Raw genomic sequence first — 13,432 nt, forward strand, 5'->3', positions numbered from 1 at the left:
TGTGTGATAATGTGCCTAAAAAGAGTCAACTCAATGAAAGACTTACACATTTCAGAGACAAGATGGAACACAAGCACACACTCACCCATTCTGTCCAGGGAGGTCAAGCAAGTAGTCAGGGCAGAAAACAGCAAAGACCCACCTACTTCAAATGTTACTAATTTTCCAGATTCTTAGCATATACTTTCACCTTTTGTATATCAAAAGATTAAGCCATTCAACAAAGAGAGAAAACTGAAGCAAATAACAAAATCTTCATCTATTTCACGAAAACCCAGCCAGAGCCACCAGAATCAAGATTGCAGTGATCCTCCTTGAGTCTAAAAAATTGCCCGCGACTTCCAGTTAAACACAGAACCTTAATCAGTTTCACCTTTCAAAACCCAAGGATGAAAAAAGCACAAATCAGTTACTTCATGCATTTATTGATAGTCCATATTTTAAGTCTGCAGTATGACATCATACATAGAGGAAAAACTTCTCCTAAAAGATAGCTAGTAATAAATGTAAACAGATTTGATGACTGACCTCTCCAAAAGGTCTTCTATTCTGCAAATTCAAGTTTTAGCAGGTTAAGCACTGTACAAAGTGGTACATTCTCGAAATTCAACACAGGGCTTCCCAACCAAGAGTTTGCTGGATCAGATACCGGAGAAGGGTGTTTCGTTCAGGTTTAAATGGTAAGGAAATGAGAAAACAGACAAAACAAGCCAAGCAAATTCCCTTCCCTTGGTGCTCCTCTGTCGCCTTTCCAAGTGTTTCCTGGAGGTCAGGAAGCCTGGGATGACAATCACTGCAGTCTTTTGACAGCATGCACACAAGTGCTTCATGTTCAAAGACCTAAGGGCAGCCCTCTTCAAATCCTTCCTTACAGGCTTTACAGAGCTTTCCAGGATTGCTGCCCAGTTTTGCACAGGAACCCAAGTAAACATCTATTCCAAAGCAGCTTTTCCATTACCAGGCCAACTGCGTACCTACTCCACTGGACACTTCACAGGGCCCTATACCTTTAAAAGCAGCACCAGGGACAAATGGAACTATCAAGAGGTAAAATCCAACTGCTGGACGGTTTAAACATGTATAAACCAACCCATTAAAAACGTTAGTAACAGGGCACTGAACAGAGTTAAGGCTGGGTAGCTGGCTTGACTGTAACTTGCAACTGGAAACAATCTTCAGAATGAGAACTGAGAAAATCCTTGAAACAAGGCACAGTGGTCTGACAGGGTTCACCTTCACTGCGCATCTCTAGCTGCTTTTCCCAAATGACTAGACAGCAGCTGTGGGACTTCAGTAAACACATCTTTGCTGGGTGGGGGGACACACACATCAATAATCCCCTAATCAGGAGGACCACTAATTCCAGGCCAGCCTGGGCTAGAAAACAAGACCCTCTCAAAATATTCAAAAAGTCCCATATCTCACTGTAATTTTGAGTTAACCTTTTTAAGATTTTAATCCAGACATCTACATGGACATGAAAAAATCATAAACCTGATACTTAAAAAAAAATCCCCGGTAGTAGTTCTATTCTAAGCTGTAGGCTTTTAGATACAAACTATGATGACTTACAGGAGGCCACTCACTTCCTGGAGTGTTGGATAGTATTTTAGAAATGATCCAGTGAAGGTAAAGGAATCGAGTGCTAAGTACCTGCATTCCTAACATTCAAGAGGCAGAGGCACGAGGCCTGCCACAAGTTTGAAGCCAGCCTGGTTCAGAGGTCCAGGCCAGCTGGGAGTCGCGGCAAGACCTTACCTCAATAACGGTAATTCAGAATGTTACAAAAATCTAAAGGGTGGATATTGATTGAGCTCACGGCTGTTTTTGCTTAAACTGGGACTTAGAAATACTCTTTCCTCAGACCTTGCACTTTAACTTCCCAAATGAGGCATGATACATCAACGTACACTTAAAAATGACTTTTAAAAGAACCATTTACTAGTTAACTCAATTACAACACTGTTACTGAGCATTAGACATACTGAACTGTACTAAAGGGGAAAAAGAGACACCTTCACATGTGCCCTCTCTACCTCCTTACAAAGGTACAGAAAGAATACTTCAAGAGAGCAAGAATCAGAACAGTCTTAGAAGATTAGCCAAGAACCTAAGTGCCCTGTGAAAATGGCTTCCAGGTACTGCATATTTTTGGTAAGACATGTGTCACAGAAGCCTGTCAGGAAAAACATTAAACAAATCAGCTAAGGCAGATTACAAATTATTTCCTTTCATGGAGGATAAAAAAATTATCCTCCATCTGTTAAAAAAAAAGTCAACCACAAGGTGCCACTGTATTCTAGCAAACTGTCAGAAATGGCCTTTAACAGTCATTTTGTAACATAGACCTCTTCATCACATGGGTATTTGGAGACTCAGTCATAGAAGAAGGTGGTTAAATACAAAGTGTGCTAAATGCTAACCCTTCATCACTATAAGACATTGACGAAAGCAGAGAATACTTGGCACAGAAACAAAGTTTTCCCAGGAGAAAAAACAAAACAAAACAAAACAAAGCAAAATATTGCTTAAGGTAACAGAGCAAACCAGTTCCCTAGCTTGGATGAATTCTAGCAATTTTGTGTCCCTAAAAACTGAGCATCTCCTGACACTAACCACTAGTTATCAATCTGACAATTACCTGTTCCAACATTAGCATGTGAGCCTCCCCATCTCCTAACCAAAGCCACCTATATTAACATGGAGGACTTGGTGGTGCAATTTCTTTTTAGAGAAAATGTTCCAAATTCCCACCATAGCTCTTTTTTTCCAGGGTTACTGCAAACAGCCTGCCATTTTTAACTTGTCAAATTCTGTTTTCAGCACTAAGAAATCTCAACATTGTAAGCTGTGTGGAATAAACCAAAGCACTGCAAACTTTTAGTCTAAGTGGATTAAAACATTTTGAAATATTCATGGAAAATCAGGCTTTAGTACTTTCCCCTATGCTTTAAACAATGTAATCCCCCAACATTACTGCATAAAGTTCAAATAGGTCTTCAACACAGAACCTTTCTGTAATAAAGAAAAAGTACGAAGATACAAAAACAAAATTGTAAAGTCTTTTGCAAGAAAATGTTCCCTCAAGAATAGGCGTTTAGACATGGGTGAGGAAAACAAGATCCCTGTTCTTCATTGCACACCTGACACCGACACCAACACCCTTATCTTTAACAGCTGTAACTAGTAATACAGAACAGCCGTGGGCTCCAAAGGAAAAGAGCAACTCCACTAAAAACACTTGCATTCATCCAGACACCCAATGTCTGAGTGCTTTCTGAAATGGTCCACATGCATGTAAAACATGTGCATTCTACTGAAAGCTAGAAATGTAAAGACTGACTTCCAGTGTTTTTGAATAGCTTCAACATCTCCATTTATAACCAGTATCCTGCTTGAGTTATGTCTGACTTCAATCCTTCAGAAATGAATAATACATTTGGGGAGGTTAGGGAGGTGCCTGCGGTCCATCACTTTGTTTAGAATGTGCTGCAGCTGTTTCTGAGCTATAGAAAATAACACCCCTAAAATGGAACATTTTTCCAAGAGAAAAATTCATTTGCTGTGTCTTAATCAGGACTATCCTGCAGATCTGAAAACCATAGAAAGGTGACAAGGAGGCTCACAAATATAAAGGAACCCTGACTTTTACATGGACAATTCTTTTAAAAAGATAAAAAATGTATTACATAAGCGCCATAAACAGTGAAATATGCTTCTATTAAAAAAAATAAGTGAAGCTTTGTTTGGACATTATTTCCTTGCAAGAGCAGTACATATCCTTTGTAAACAACTACCTATTTACAATTTAATTTCCCTTAATACTTAGGTAGGACTGAAAGCCAGAAGAAAACATGAAAGAATGTACTTTGAAATAATCTTTACAGCTAAGGCAATATCAGTGAGAGTAAGCAGGTAACTCCTAAAGCAGATCTGTGTAAAACATTTCCAGAGTACTGCACTGGGTAGTTAGCCTTCCCAGACAAACGTTTACATATCTGCTCCACAGCCAGACTAATCTCAACCCCAGCCAGCCTCGAAACAACAGAATACTGGGGTTAGCACAATCTAGTCTTTCTACAAACCAACAATAAAGTGCGTGTTCATAGATAAGAGCCAGTCATCTCATCTTCAAATATGGGCAACACAATTAAAATCGGAATTTCAAACAACCCGACATGACTCACTTTCAATACAAAATAAAAATCTCTTCATTCACTATAGGTCTTTAAAGGGGGCCCATTAGATCTGCTAGATAAAGCAGTGAAATAGCAACCAAGTGTGTACCGGTACCTTAGATGGTCTCAAACAAGCAAATCTGAGACCTGTCCAATAGCACACACATCTGTACCAACTGAAATCCTTGACATCTATACACTTACAACTTAAAATTGGCTTAAGTCTTTTTCCTCTACTTTTTGTTTTTGAGGAGCAGATTGTAAAGACATCAATTTAACTTGTACTAAGTAATAGTGGTTTGTTTTCTCATACATCAGAGAAAGCTCGGCCAAATGTACTGATCTTCTGCTTCATCTAGTCAAGCAGAACAGTGGGTCAAGCTGCTGTGGCTCTCACTGTATGAATCCAGTTCTGAATTACTTACAGTCTTCATGAAAATGTTCCATTCTTCAGGGCCGTTTTCTTCACCCTCATGTATCGATTCCTGCCTAAATCCAAGTTGGATCTGCATGGTCCTTTCCTTCTCATGTCACAGTAGCTGTTCACAAAAACACTAAATATAGATATGTTCTGCTCTTAACATCTACACCCTTACAAAAGCAGCTTCGTACTTTGTTTGGTGTGTTTGTTTTACTATGCTGGCTCACAAAAAAGCAGTTCTCATTTCTAAGCATGGTACTTTACAATTCTGAATGCATTAATACAACAGTGCATTGGAAAAGTACTGAGCCTCTACAAAATAGCTTTACAGTTTTAAACAAATGGATGTGGTTTTTTTCACTTACACAAGCATAGGCTTTTTAATATTTCCACAAGATAAATATCTCAATTAAACTCTAAGTTTGCTCTATTGTGTGCCACAGTGATGGGCTTAGGACAGTTAATACACTTAGAAGATGCTAACTGTTTAGTGTTATTTACACTGATATGTCCATCATCACCTACTCTGGAAGGTGAACAAACAATATTCAGAATGTGAATGAATTTGTGTCAATAATGGGAATGGTATAGTTTTAGTTAACCACTTACAAAACACATAATGGAACTTAGTCTTGAATGGGAACTTTCTTCACACCTCTCTTATGGCCTGGGAAACTTTCAAAAGAGATCAATGAGATATAGAATACAGGAAGGAGCCACTGCAAAGGCAGCCCTTAAGACAACGAAGGAAAAACTGACAAGTGAACATGGGTAAATTATCAGGAACAGGTTAGCAATTCAACTGGTACCGAAATCAAATGTTTAAGTCCTAAAATGTTGCTTGTAAAATATTCTTTCCATCCTGAAAGAGAAACTAGAGAAAAGAGAGGATTCCCTAAGACAGCAATGACTCAATTCAGGTTGTGACTTTATATTTTAAGCACCACTCAAAAAAAGTGGACATAAAGCAGGTGATTTCTGTTTGCCCATCACTATTCCAGCTACACAGCTGAGAGTTCTGTCCTCATTACACAACGCTCTCTCTGTTCCCAGAAGATAAGACAGCCCTGCGACAGATGGGACAGGTGGAATTCTCTGACAACCAGCGGTCGATGCAGTGGACGTGGTATTCATGGGAGCAAGGTAGTTTACGGAGTTTGTTGCCTTCTGTATATTCTGTAATGCAAACGCTACATGTTTTCAATGCGTCGTTTTCACCAAAGCTTCTCATTGCCAAGTTATCGATCTGTTCTTTGGTGAGTCCTCTAGGTTGGTCTTCATCATCCTCATTTAAAAGAAAAAACTGAGCCAGACTAAGGAATGGCAGAGAGCCACTTTCATCAAATGCAACTGGAGCCCTATGTCGACCATCTCTCCTGGATGGGCCAGATGGGCCTCCTTCACTAGTGCCTTCGAACAGATCTGAGCTACTTTCTGAACTTTCACCATTTGAACTAGGGCTAGGGCTTGAGCTGGAAGCAGAGCTGTTACCAGCACCGGAGCTCCCTCTTCCATTCCGTGATTCTGCTCTCTCTGTATTTCGGCTGGAAACTGAGGCACTAGGCTCTGAATCACTGTCACTGTACATAAAGTAGCTTAGCTCACCAAAACCTGTCATTATCTGCCTTAACATGGTTTGAATTGCCACAGATGTAGTTTCACTTAATCCAGTATTTAAGATTCTACGAATAGGAATCCTGATAGTGCTGACATAGGTTCTCACACCGGCACGTTCAGAACGGGAAAAGGTACGTCTAAAACCTCCACGTTCACTTTCATAAGTAACTGTGTTGTTTGGCGTCTGAGATCTTGATCGAGTTCTACTAGCTATACTATCTCTCTGGCGGTATTCTCCTGGACGAACTCTTCTTACTTGAAGATCAAGAACTATGGTTGGAGGTCTTTGACCGGATCCTGATGATTCACTATTGCTACCTGTGTCTGAAGAACTTGTCCCCTGAGAGGGATTTCTTGATCCAGAAGCTGCAAAAAGACCTCTACCTAACAACTCTGGTCCAGATATCTGCTGTCTCAGAGTCACGTGGTGCCGTGTTCTAGAACTCCCTTCAGGCTCATTTTCCAAAGGCTGCTCCAAGGTCTGAGGTGAGATATTATGGTGAGCTCTTCGTGGAATTTCAATTGTTGGATGCAGAGGTGACCTACTTCTTTCAGCTCTTGCTCTGGTTCTCCGATGTTCTGGGCTCCGGCTTCTTGCCCTCCTCTGACCCCTGGTCAATGGCACTTCTGCTAATGCTTCAGCTGCATTGCGTTCTGCTCTAGATGGTCTGGCAGATGTTGATTCATGATTTTCCATTTGCCTTTGGCTGCTGCTTTCCATGCTTTCTACACTAAGACGCCTAGTGGATGGTTCATTTTCACTCTCTGAGGTTTGGCTTCCATTATTACGGTTAACATTTATCTCTAAACTGAATCTGAAATCACCGCTGTTTGGATTAGTCCGGCTCACTGCCCTCCAGGACTGGTTTCCTCTCTGACCACTTCTTGTTGTATTTCCACTTTGTCTGACAGAATTAAGCCAATCTATTATAGAATCACTGTTGGACACATCATCTGAAGACTCTCCAGCTGTTTAAAACAAAGAGGGGGAGAGAGAAAGGAACTACAAAATTAGGACAATCGTGAAACATAACACTCATAAACAACATTAAAGAACTTTGCAATTCTGAACAAATGTTACAAATTTACATTGAAAAGAGAAAGCTAAGACACTTAAGACTCAGCAATTCTCAACCCCCTTTGCTCAAACAACCCTTTCATAGGGGTCACCTAAGATTATCTGCAGATTTACATTATGACTCATAACAGTAGCAAATTACAGCTACGAAGTAGCAATGAAATAATTTCATGATTGGGGGACACAACATGAGAAACTGTATTAAAGGGTCATCATTGGGAAGGCTGAGAACCACTGCTCTAGAAGATGCTGTGAGACTGTGGGAAGGCAACATGGATTTTCCAAGCCACCATCTAAACAAAATCAACTACAACATCACTAGTCAGGGACAGCTAGCACTGGGATTTTCTACCAAATTTTCATCAGTCTCTATTACTTCATCTAGGGCTTAACTGCCTTTGATAACCATGAAGTTGTTTTAAAATGTTTATAGCCCGAGCAAAAATATAAACAAGGCTAGCAGTTTATATTTACTTGAATATTTGTCAATTATCAAGATTTTCAACTTTCATAAAACTAAAGGCTATTATCAAATGAACAGTCTGAACCTAGAGTAACAGCATAACTAACAGTATGTTCACACATTAAACGTTTATCACAGCTCCTAGGTTATAGGCTTATTTCCTGCAGAGAGAGAAGTACCATTCTCCAGCATACTTGCTCCCTGCCTGTAACAGCAAACTCTTATTAGCTGGGCCAACCAAACATGCCTCCAGTCATTGCTAATGCCCCTCCCAAAGAGGAACAAACAACTAATGAAAGGTGCTAGGCCAACGAAGCAGCATTTCCTTTTGCTGATAAAGCCACGCTTATATATAAGGAAATGAGTAGGAGAACATTTTAATGGATGTGGAAAACCAAGAGGAGGAAAATCTCAACTTAAATAGGTGTCTTTTCACTGTTGCCCAATTAACACAATCCAAAGCTGAGGCAGCCACAGCACTCCCCAAATATCAAGAACATGTCACTTCTCTTTCTATGAGTACTTAGCACCAGATTAATTTGTGGAATTTCTGGATAATCTTTGGTTGATATTCCCTATTGGAAACTTCCTATCTTTCCAACCTCTATCCACCTCCCCAAACAAAATGTACCTCTATTTTCATCAGAGCTCTGTGGTGGTGGACCCTCTTTAATTTGCTGTAGTCTTCTGAGCAACTCTTCCTCAGTACTTTCGCCTGAAAGTTGAACAATTTTGCCAAATTACAAATAGACGGCAAAGTCAGTTTCTATTTTTCCATCCGGATAAGCCCTCAAACTCAAGGACCTCCACCATCTCAGCCTCCTGTGCAGCTGGGATTATAGGCACAGCCACCACCATGTCAGACTTTAGTACTCACACTAAGGTTTTACAAAAAGCACACAAAATACATCTAGTAATGGTACGGTTCAAGATATTCTAATTAAAGTTTAGTACTATTAGCTCAAAATGTTTCACCTTGCTAAAACCTTCCATTTGAACTAGACCGAGGCTGTCTACAGGTTGAGTGAAACAGACTTAGTGTAACTAAAGATCAGGAATTGTATCTCAGTGAAAAGAATAACTAAGGACAAGTTCTGGCGGTTGGTTTACCCACAACTAACTCTGTAGGGTTGCAGACAGGACATATTCAGAAGGATGAGATGACAAAATAAGATGAGTCTATCCCTAAAACCAAAGGCCAAGTAGTTATTTTGTGCCTGCATAAACTGTTCAAAACCAGATTCTTATTTAATCCATTTCACTAAAACTTTAACTCCAAAACCACAAGCATATCTGACCAAAGACTATTCTGTATAAAAAGGGAATAAAATCCAGACAATAATAAATAGTAGTAAATGCCATCTGACATCTCACCGTAAATTTTAGTTAACTAAAAGAAACGTTATAAAACAATTTTCTTAAAAACCCAGCAACTTGTATATAAAAGCAACATAGCTTACCTGGGTTGCCCAACAAATTATTGTCTCTCATAGAGTCTATAATCTTCTTCACTGAGATTGTTCCTTCAAACTGTAAGCCTCTTCCCTATCAAGTGGTCCATCAAGCTACAAAAACATGAGCTGCAGACCTGGTCACTTCTTTATCGTGGAGTCTGGTTCTCCATCTTGATGAACAAGTGGGTATTATCTAAAAAGAAAGAAGACCCAGAATTAAAGCTTGTACTTTCAGAAAACACATGCTATGTATTCTGGATCTTTCTGCATAGGCCACAATGCAGGCATGGGGGTGGATTTTAAGAAAAACAAGTAAATGGAATAGAATAGAAAAAACATTGGGGAAACACTGGTATGCTAAGAGTCTAGGTCAGGGGTTAGCAAAACTGGCATGGTGTAGGCCTAATTCAACAATGCCCAGCCTACTTTTATCTTCGCTTAATCTAAAATGGCTTTACATTGTGGTAAGAACTGAACCTGGGGCCTTGGCATTGCATTCCACCCTTGAAGATCACAGCCAGCTCAGGTTTTCCTAATTATTTGAGCCAAGGAAATCTGTGAATCCAGTCAGCTCAAACACAATCTTCCTGGCTTAGCTTTCTGAATGGGGTTAAGGGTTTAAAACAGTAAAATATATGGAGTAGGAAAAACCTGGTTGGACTATTTAATTTTATCAAAACTTAAGATGTTTAAGCCTCTGTTCACTTTCGTTTTTATTTTGTTCAACAAATACTTAGAAAAATATGAACCATATAGTATTAATGAACCAACACTGTCAATATAAAAACTCATTCTTGTGGCTTTAATCATCTTTAGTTGTATGGTTTGTTTTTTTTTTGTCAAAACTTTTTTTTTTTTGAGACAGGATTTCACTATGTGGCCTTGGCAGGCCTATAATTCACTCTAACAGACCAGTTTGGCCTCAGACTCAGAGGTCTGCCTTCTGAGTGCTGATTCTGTCAGAAACCACCAAGCTCTTTGAAGAGAGGGTTTCACTATGCTGGACCTGAACTCATGGCACCCACCTGCTTCATTTGAGCCACAGGCTTAACTTGGTTAGAGTTTTACTGATTAGTAGAACCTCAAGATCTTTTTTTTTTTAATGAGAACAACTTCAACTACCTTCAAAAATTCGTACCTTGAGAATTAGGTTTGGCTTATCTTCATAATGTTTCTTAATGAATAAGAGGACAAGCAATACATACCAAAACTTGGTAGGAACACTTGTACAATAGGCTATCAAAGACAGAAACTCTATTCCTTTGATGGTTAGGCAGTTAGCAGATCTCTGAGCTCCAACTACACTTCCAAAAAGCGAAAAGTGAAATTTCCTCTGTTTTAAACTTCATTGCTGGGAGAATGGCCTGGTGGTTAAGAACACTGGCTCCAGCCAGCCAGTCATGGTATTCCTCAAATCCTCCTTCAATCAGAGGGTAGAGGCAGGCAGATCTCTGGGAGTTCAAAGTCAGACTGGTCTACAGAGTGAATTTTAAGATAGGATGGCTAAAGCTATGTCATGTCTCAAACCATGCCCCTAGTCCAAACAAAGAGCACTGGCACAGTAATTACTAACATGATAGCTCACACAGCCATCTGTAACTCCATCTCTAGGGGATTTGACATCTCTTCTTGGCACTCTAGAAGTACTAATCAATCATTTGGTGCACATGCATACATGCAGGCAAAAATAAACCCACAAAACACCCATACATATAAAATAAGTAAATCTCAAAATAAAAATTCATACAGCATATAACTGGAGCTTCTATCCAGCCTTGAAGGAAATAGCAGCTCATTCTAATGATACCCTAAAAGCTATACTTGGGAATTGAATCTCTAAGAGATGCACACGCACATTAAAATCATGTCTTCTTTACTAAAATTAAATGCGTGCATGTGAAAAGGCATTTTCAAAGATGTAACATGTACAACCCCTGCCCAAAATTTATGAATGACACAAAAATGAAGACGTGTGTAAAAAAAAAATCTCATTTCAAGTCATCCACAGTGGACAAACAGTGCAAGTGGTCACTAAGATATATTGACTTTAGACTTGAGAACATTGTTCCCTAAAAAGAATGACCTTCTTCTGACTGGTTGACTTGTATTAATTAGGTGGCAGTGTAATCAACTATTATTATTATTACACATTGACATTGATCAGCAATAACTATCAGGCCAATCACAGCAGCACAAGCTTGTAATCTCAGATACTCAGTAGACTGAGGACAAAAGATGTTTGGATATTTGTTTAAGGTATGGTTTCATGTAGCACAGGCTGACCTCAAACTTTGGATCCCTGACTCCATGATCCAAGTACTATAGAAAAAGTATGAGCTACCACGCCTGGTTCTGAGAACAGAGAATTTTGAATTCCTGGCTGGCCTGGGAAACACAGTAATACCTCATCCCAAAACAAGAACCAAAACCAAAATCAAATAGCAACAAAAACAGAAAAAAGGCAAGGAAAAAATGGTGTGTGTGTGTGGGGGGGGAGACTTTCTGGAACTTTGTGTTCTCTTTCACCTCAAGTTCCCATGCTGAAATCCTAACCGTCAAAGCTATAGCATTAGGAAGTAAGGATTAGTGTGATCTTCTTGGAGAAACCTTTGGAGCTACCTTGACATTTTCTTCAATGAGAATACAGTGAGAACCATGAAGTCAACCCTCAAACATCAAGCTGCCCAGGGGCCTTGATTCTGACTACTCATTTCATGAACTCTCAAGCTTCATGCTGTTTATAACAGCTAGCCATTCTATTTATTATAGTAGCCCAAACCAACAATGATAGTATGAAAATAAATTTGTGGTAGAGAGAACTATAATTTATTCCTCCCCCCACATACATGTACCAGTATCTTCATAAATCAGTCCTAAAGGGAGAAACAAAACCTCCTCAGTATAGTAGCTCACATTTATAATCCTCATACTTGCAAGACCAAGGGAAGAGTTCAAAGCCAAAATCAAGATACAAGGACTGTTCTCTAAACAATAAAATCAAATCTATCTAGATTTTACAAAGCATAAAGAGGCCTTATCACATGTTGCCCACTTACTAAACAGTCTAGAAATAGTCCCACTCCGACTTGCATTGTTTCCCTTACATTACCCTTCTCTACACTAGCCTTTTACTGTTTAAGTCAATAAGATGAACATGGCCAAGGAGGTAGGGGGTAGGGCCACAGTATTTCCAGTTTCCTGGCTCATTACAAAGTTTCTTTAATTTTTATAGAAATTTCTGGCAAGTGTTTTAATAACTTGCCACTATGGAAGGGCCAGAAACTAGAGTGAACAGTCATAAAAGTACATGGGCCAAGAAGTATAAACAAATGTAAAAAAACAACACAAGCTGCCATTTTCCTTACAAGTATCACAAACTGGTATTGGTAATGGTAGCAGCAGCTACTTTTTTAAAACAGAAAACACAATGGGAAAGAAAACAGAATCCTCAAGCCACAATGTCCTAAAGAAAACCACCACAATGTTTAATTAACATTCTTAAAGCCATCAACATTCCAGGCAGTAAAGTGAGGAAGAAATCTACTTGTGAAAAAAATCAGTAAATAATTTCAGATATCTGCCAGTTGAACGGGTTTTAAAAATATAGATTTTCCAAAGAAGGCAAAAACATCTGATAAATTCTGACATTGAAGGACATGAACCTAAGATAAAACTCACATGCCAACAACACTGGCACAGTCTTAATAGCATCAAGGAGATTAAACCTAGAAGCAGAAGACTTTTTAAAAAATGGGAGATTTAAAAACAGTATTTTAAACTCAGTGGGTTAGCACACACATATAATCTAAGCACTCAAGAGGCAGAGGCACATGAATCTCTGACTGAGGCCAGCCTGGTTTACACAGGCCAGCCAGAACAGTACAGGTGACAATGAGAATGGGCTAAAATACAAATAAAAACCCCCTATATCAAAGGTAATAAGGCTAGATAAAGTACAGCAAAAACAAAGAGAAAGGCAAGGCATGGTAATGCACATCTTTAATCCCAGCACTCAGGAGGCAGAGACAGAGGCAGATGGATCTATGTGAATTCAAGGCCAGTCTGGTCTACATGGTGAGTTGTAGTCTAGCTAGGAACTATGTGAGACCCTATTTTGAAAAAAAGGATAGGGCAAGAAGGAAGAAACAGAAAGACACCTTCAAATAGAAGGGTATAATGCAAAGGAGAATACAACCAGTATCAAACTAGAGCCAAGAATTG

At 39.3% G+C, this 13,432-nt stretch overlaps 1 protein-coding gene and 1 pseudogene across 2 annotated transcripts; both read right to left on the bottom strand.

Annotated features, from left to right (window-relative positions):
* Nucleotides 1-598: 598 nt before the first annotated feature.
* Nucleotides 599-4,432, bottom strand: LOC116888419 (annotated as a pseudogene). The gene has a single exon (XR_004386310.1). The product of XR_004386310.1 is annotated as an uncharacterized LOC116888419 (transcript).
* Nucleotides 4,433-5,510: 1,078 nt separating this feature from the next.
* Nucleotides 5,511-8,497, bottom strand: LOC116887971 (E3 ubiquitin-protein ligase RLIM; the record flags this gene model as incomplete). Its single annotated transcript, XM_032889410.1, has 2 exons — nucleotides 5,511-7,185; nucleotides 8,389-8,497. Coding segments are annotated over 2 exons (1,668 nt in total), but the record flags the coding sequence as incomplete, so codon positions are not given.
* Between the last annotated feature and the right edge of the window lie 4,935 nt (nucleotides 8,498-13,432).

This window comes from Rattus rattus, chromosome X (genome assembly GCF_011064425.1).
Source record: "Rattus rattus isolate New Zealand chromosome X, Rrattus_CSIRO_v1, whole genome shotgun sequence".
Taxonomy (NCBI): Eukaryota; Metazoa; Chordata; class Mammalia; order Rodentia; family Muridae; genus Rattus; species Rattus rattus.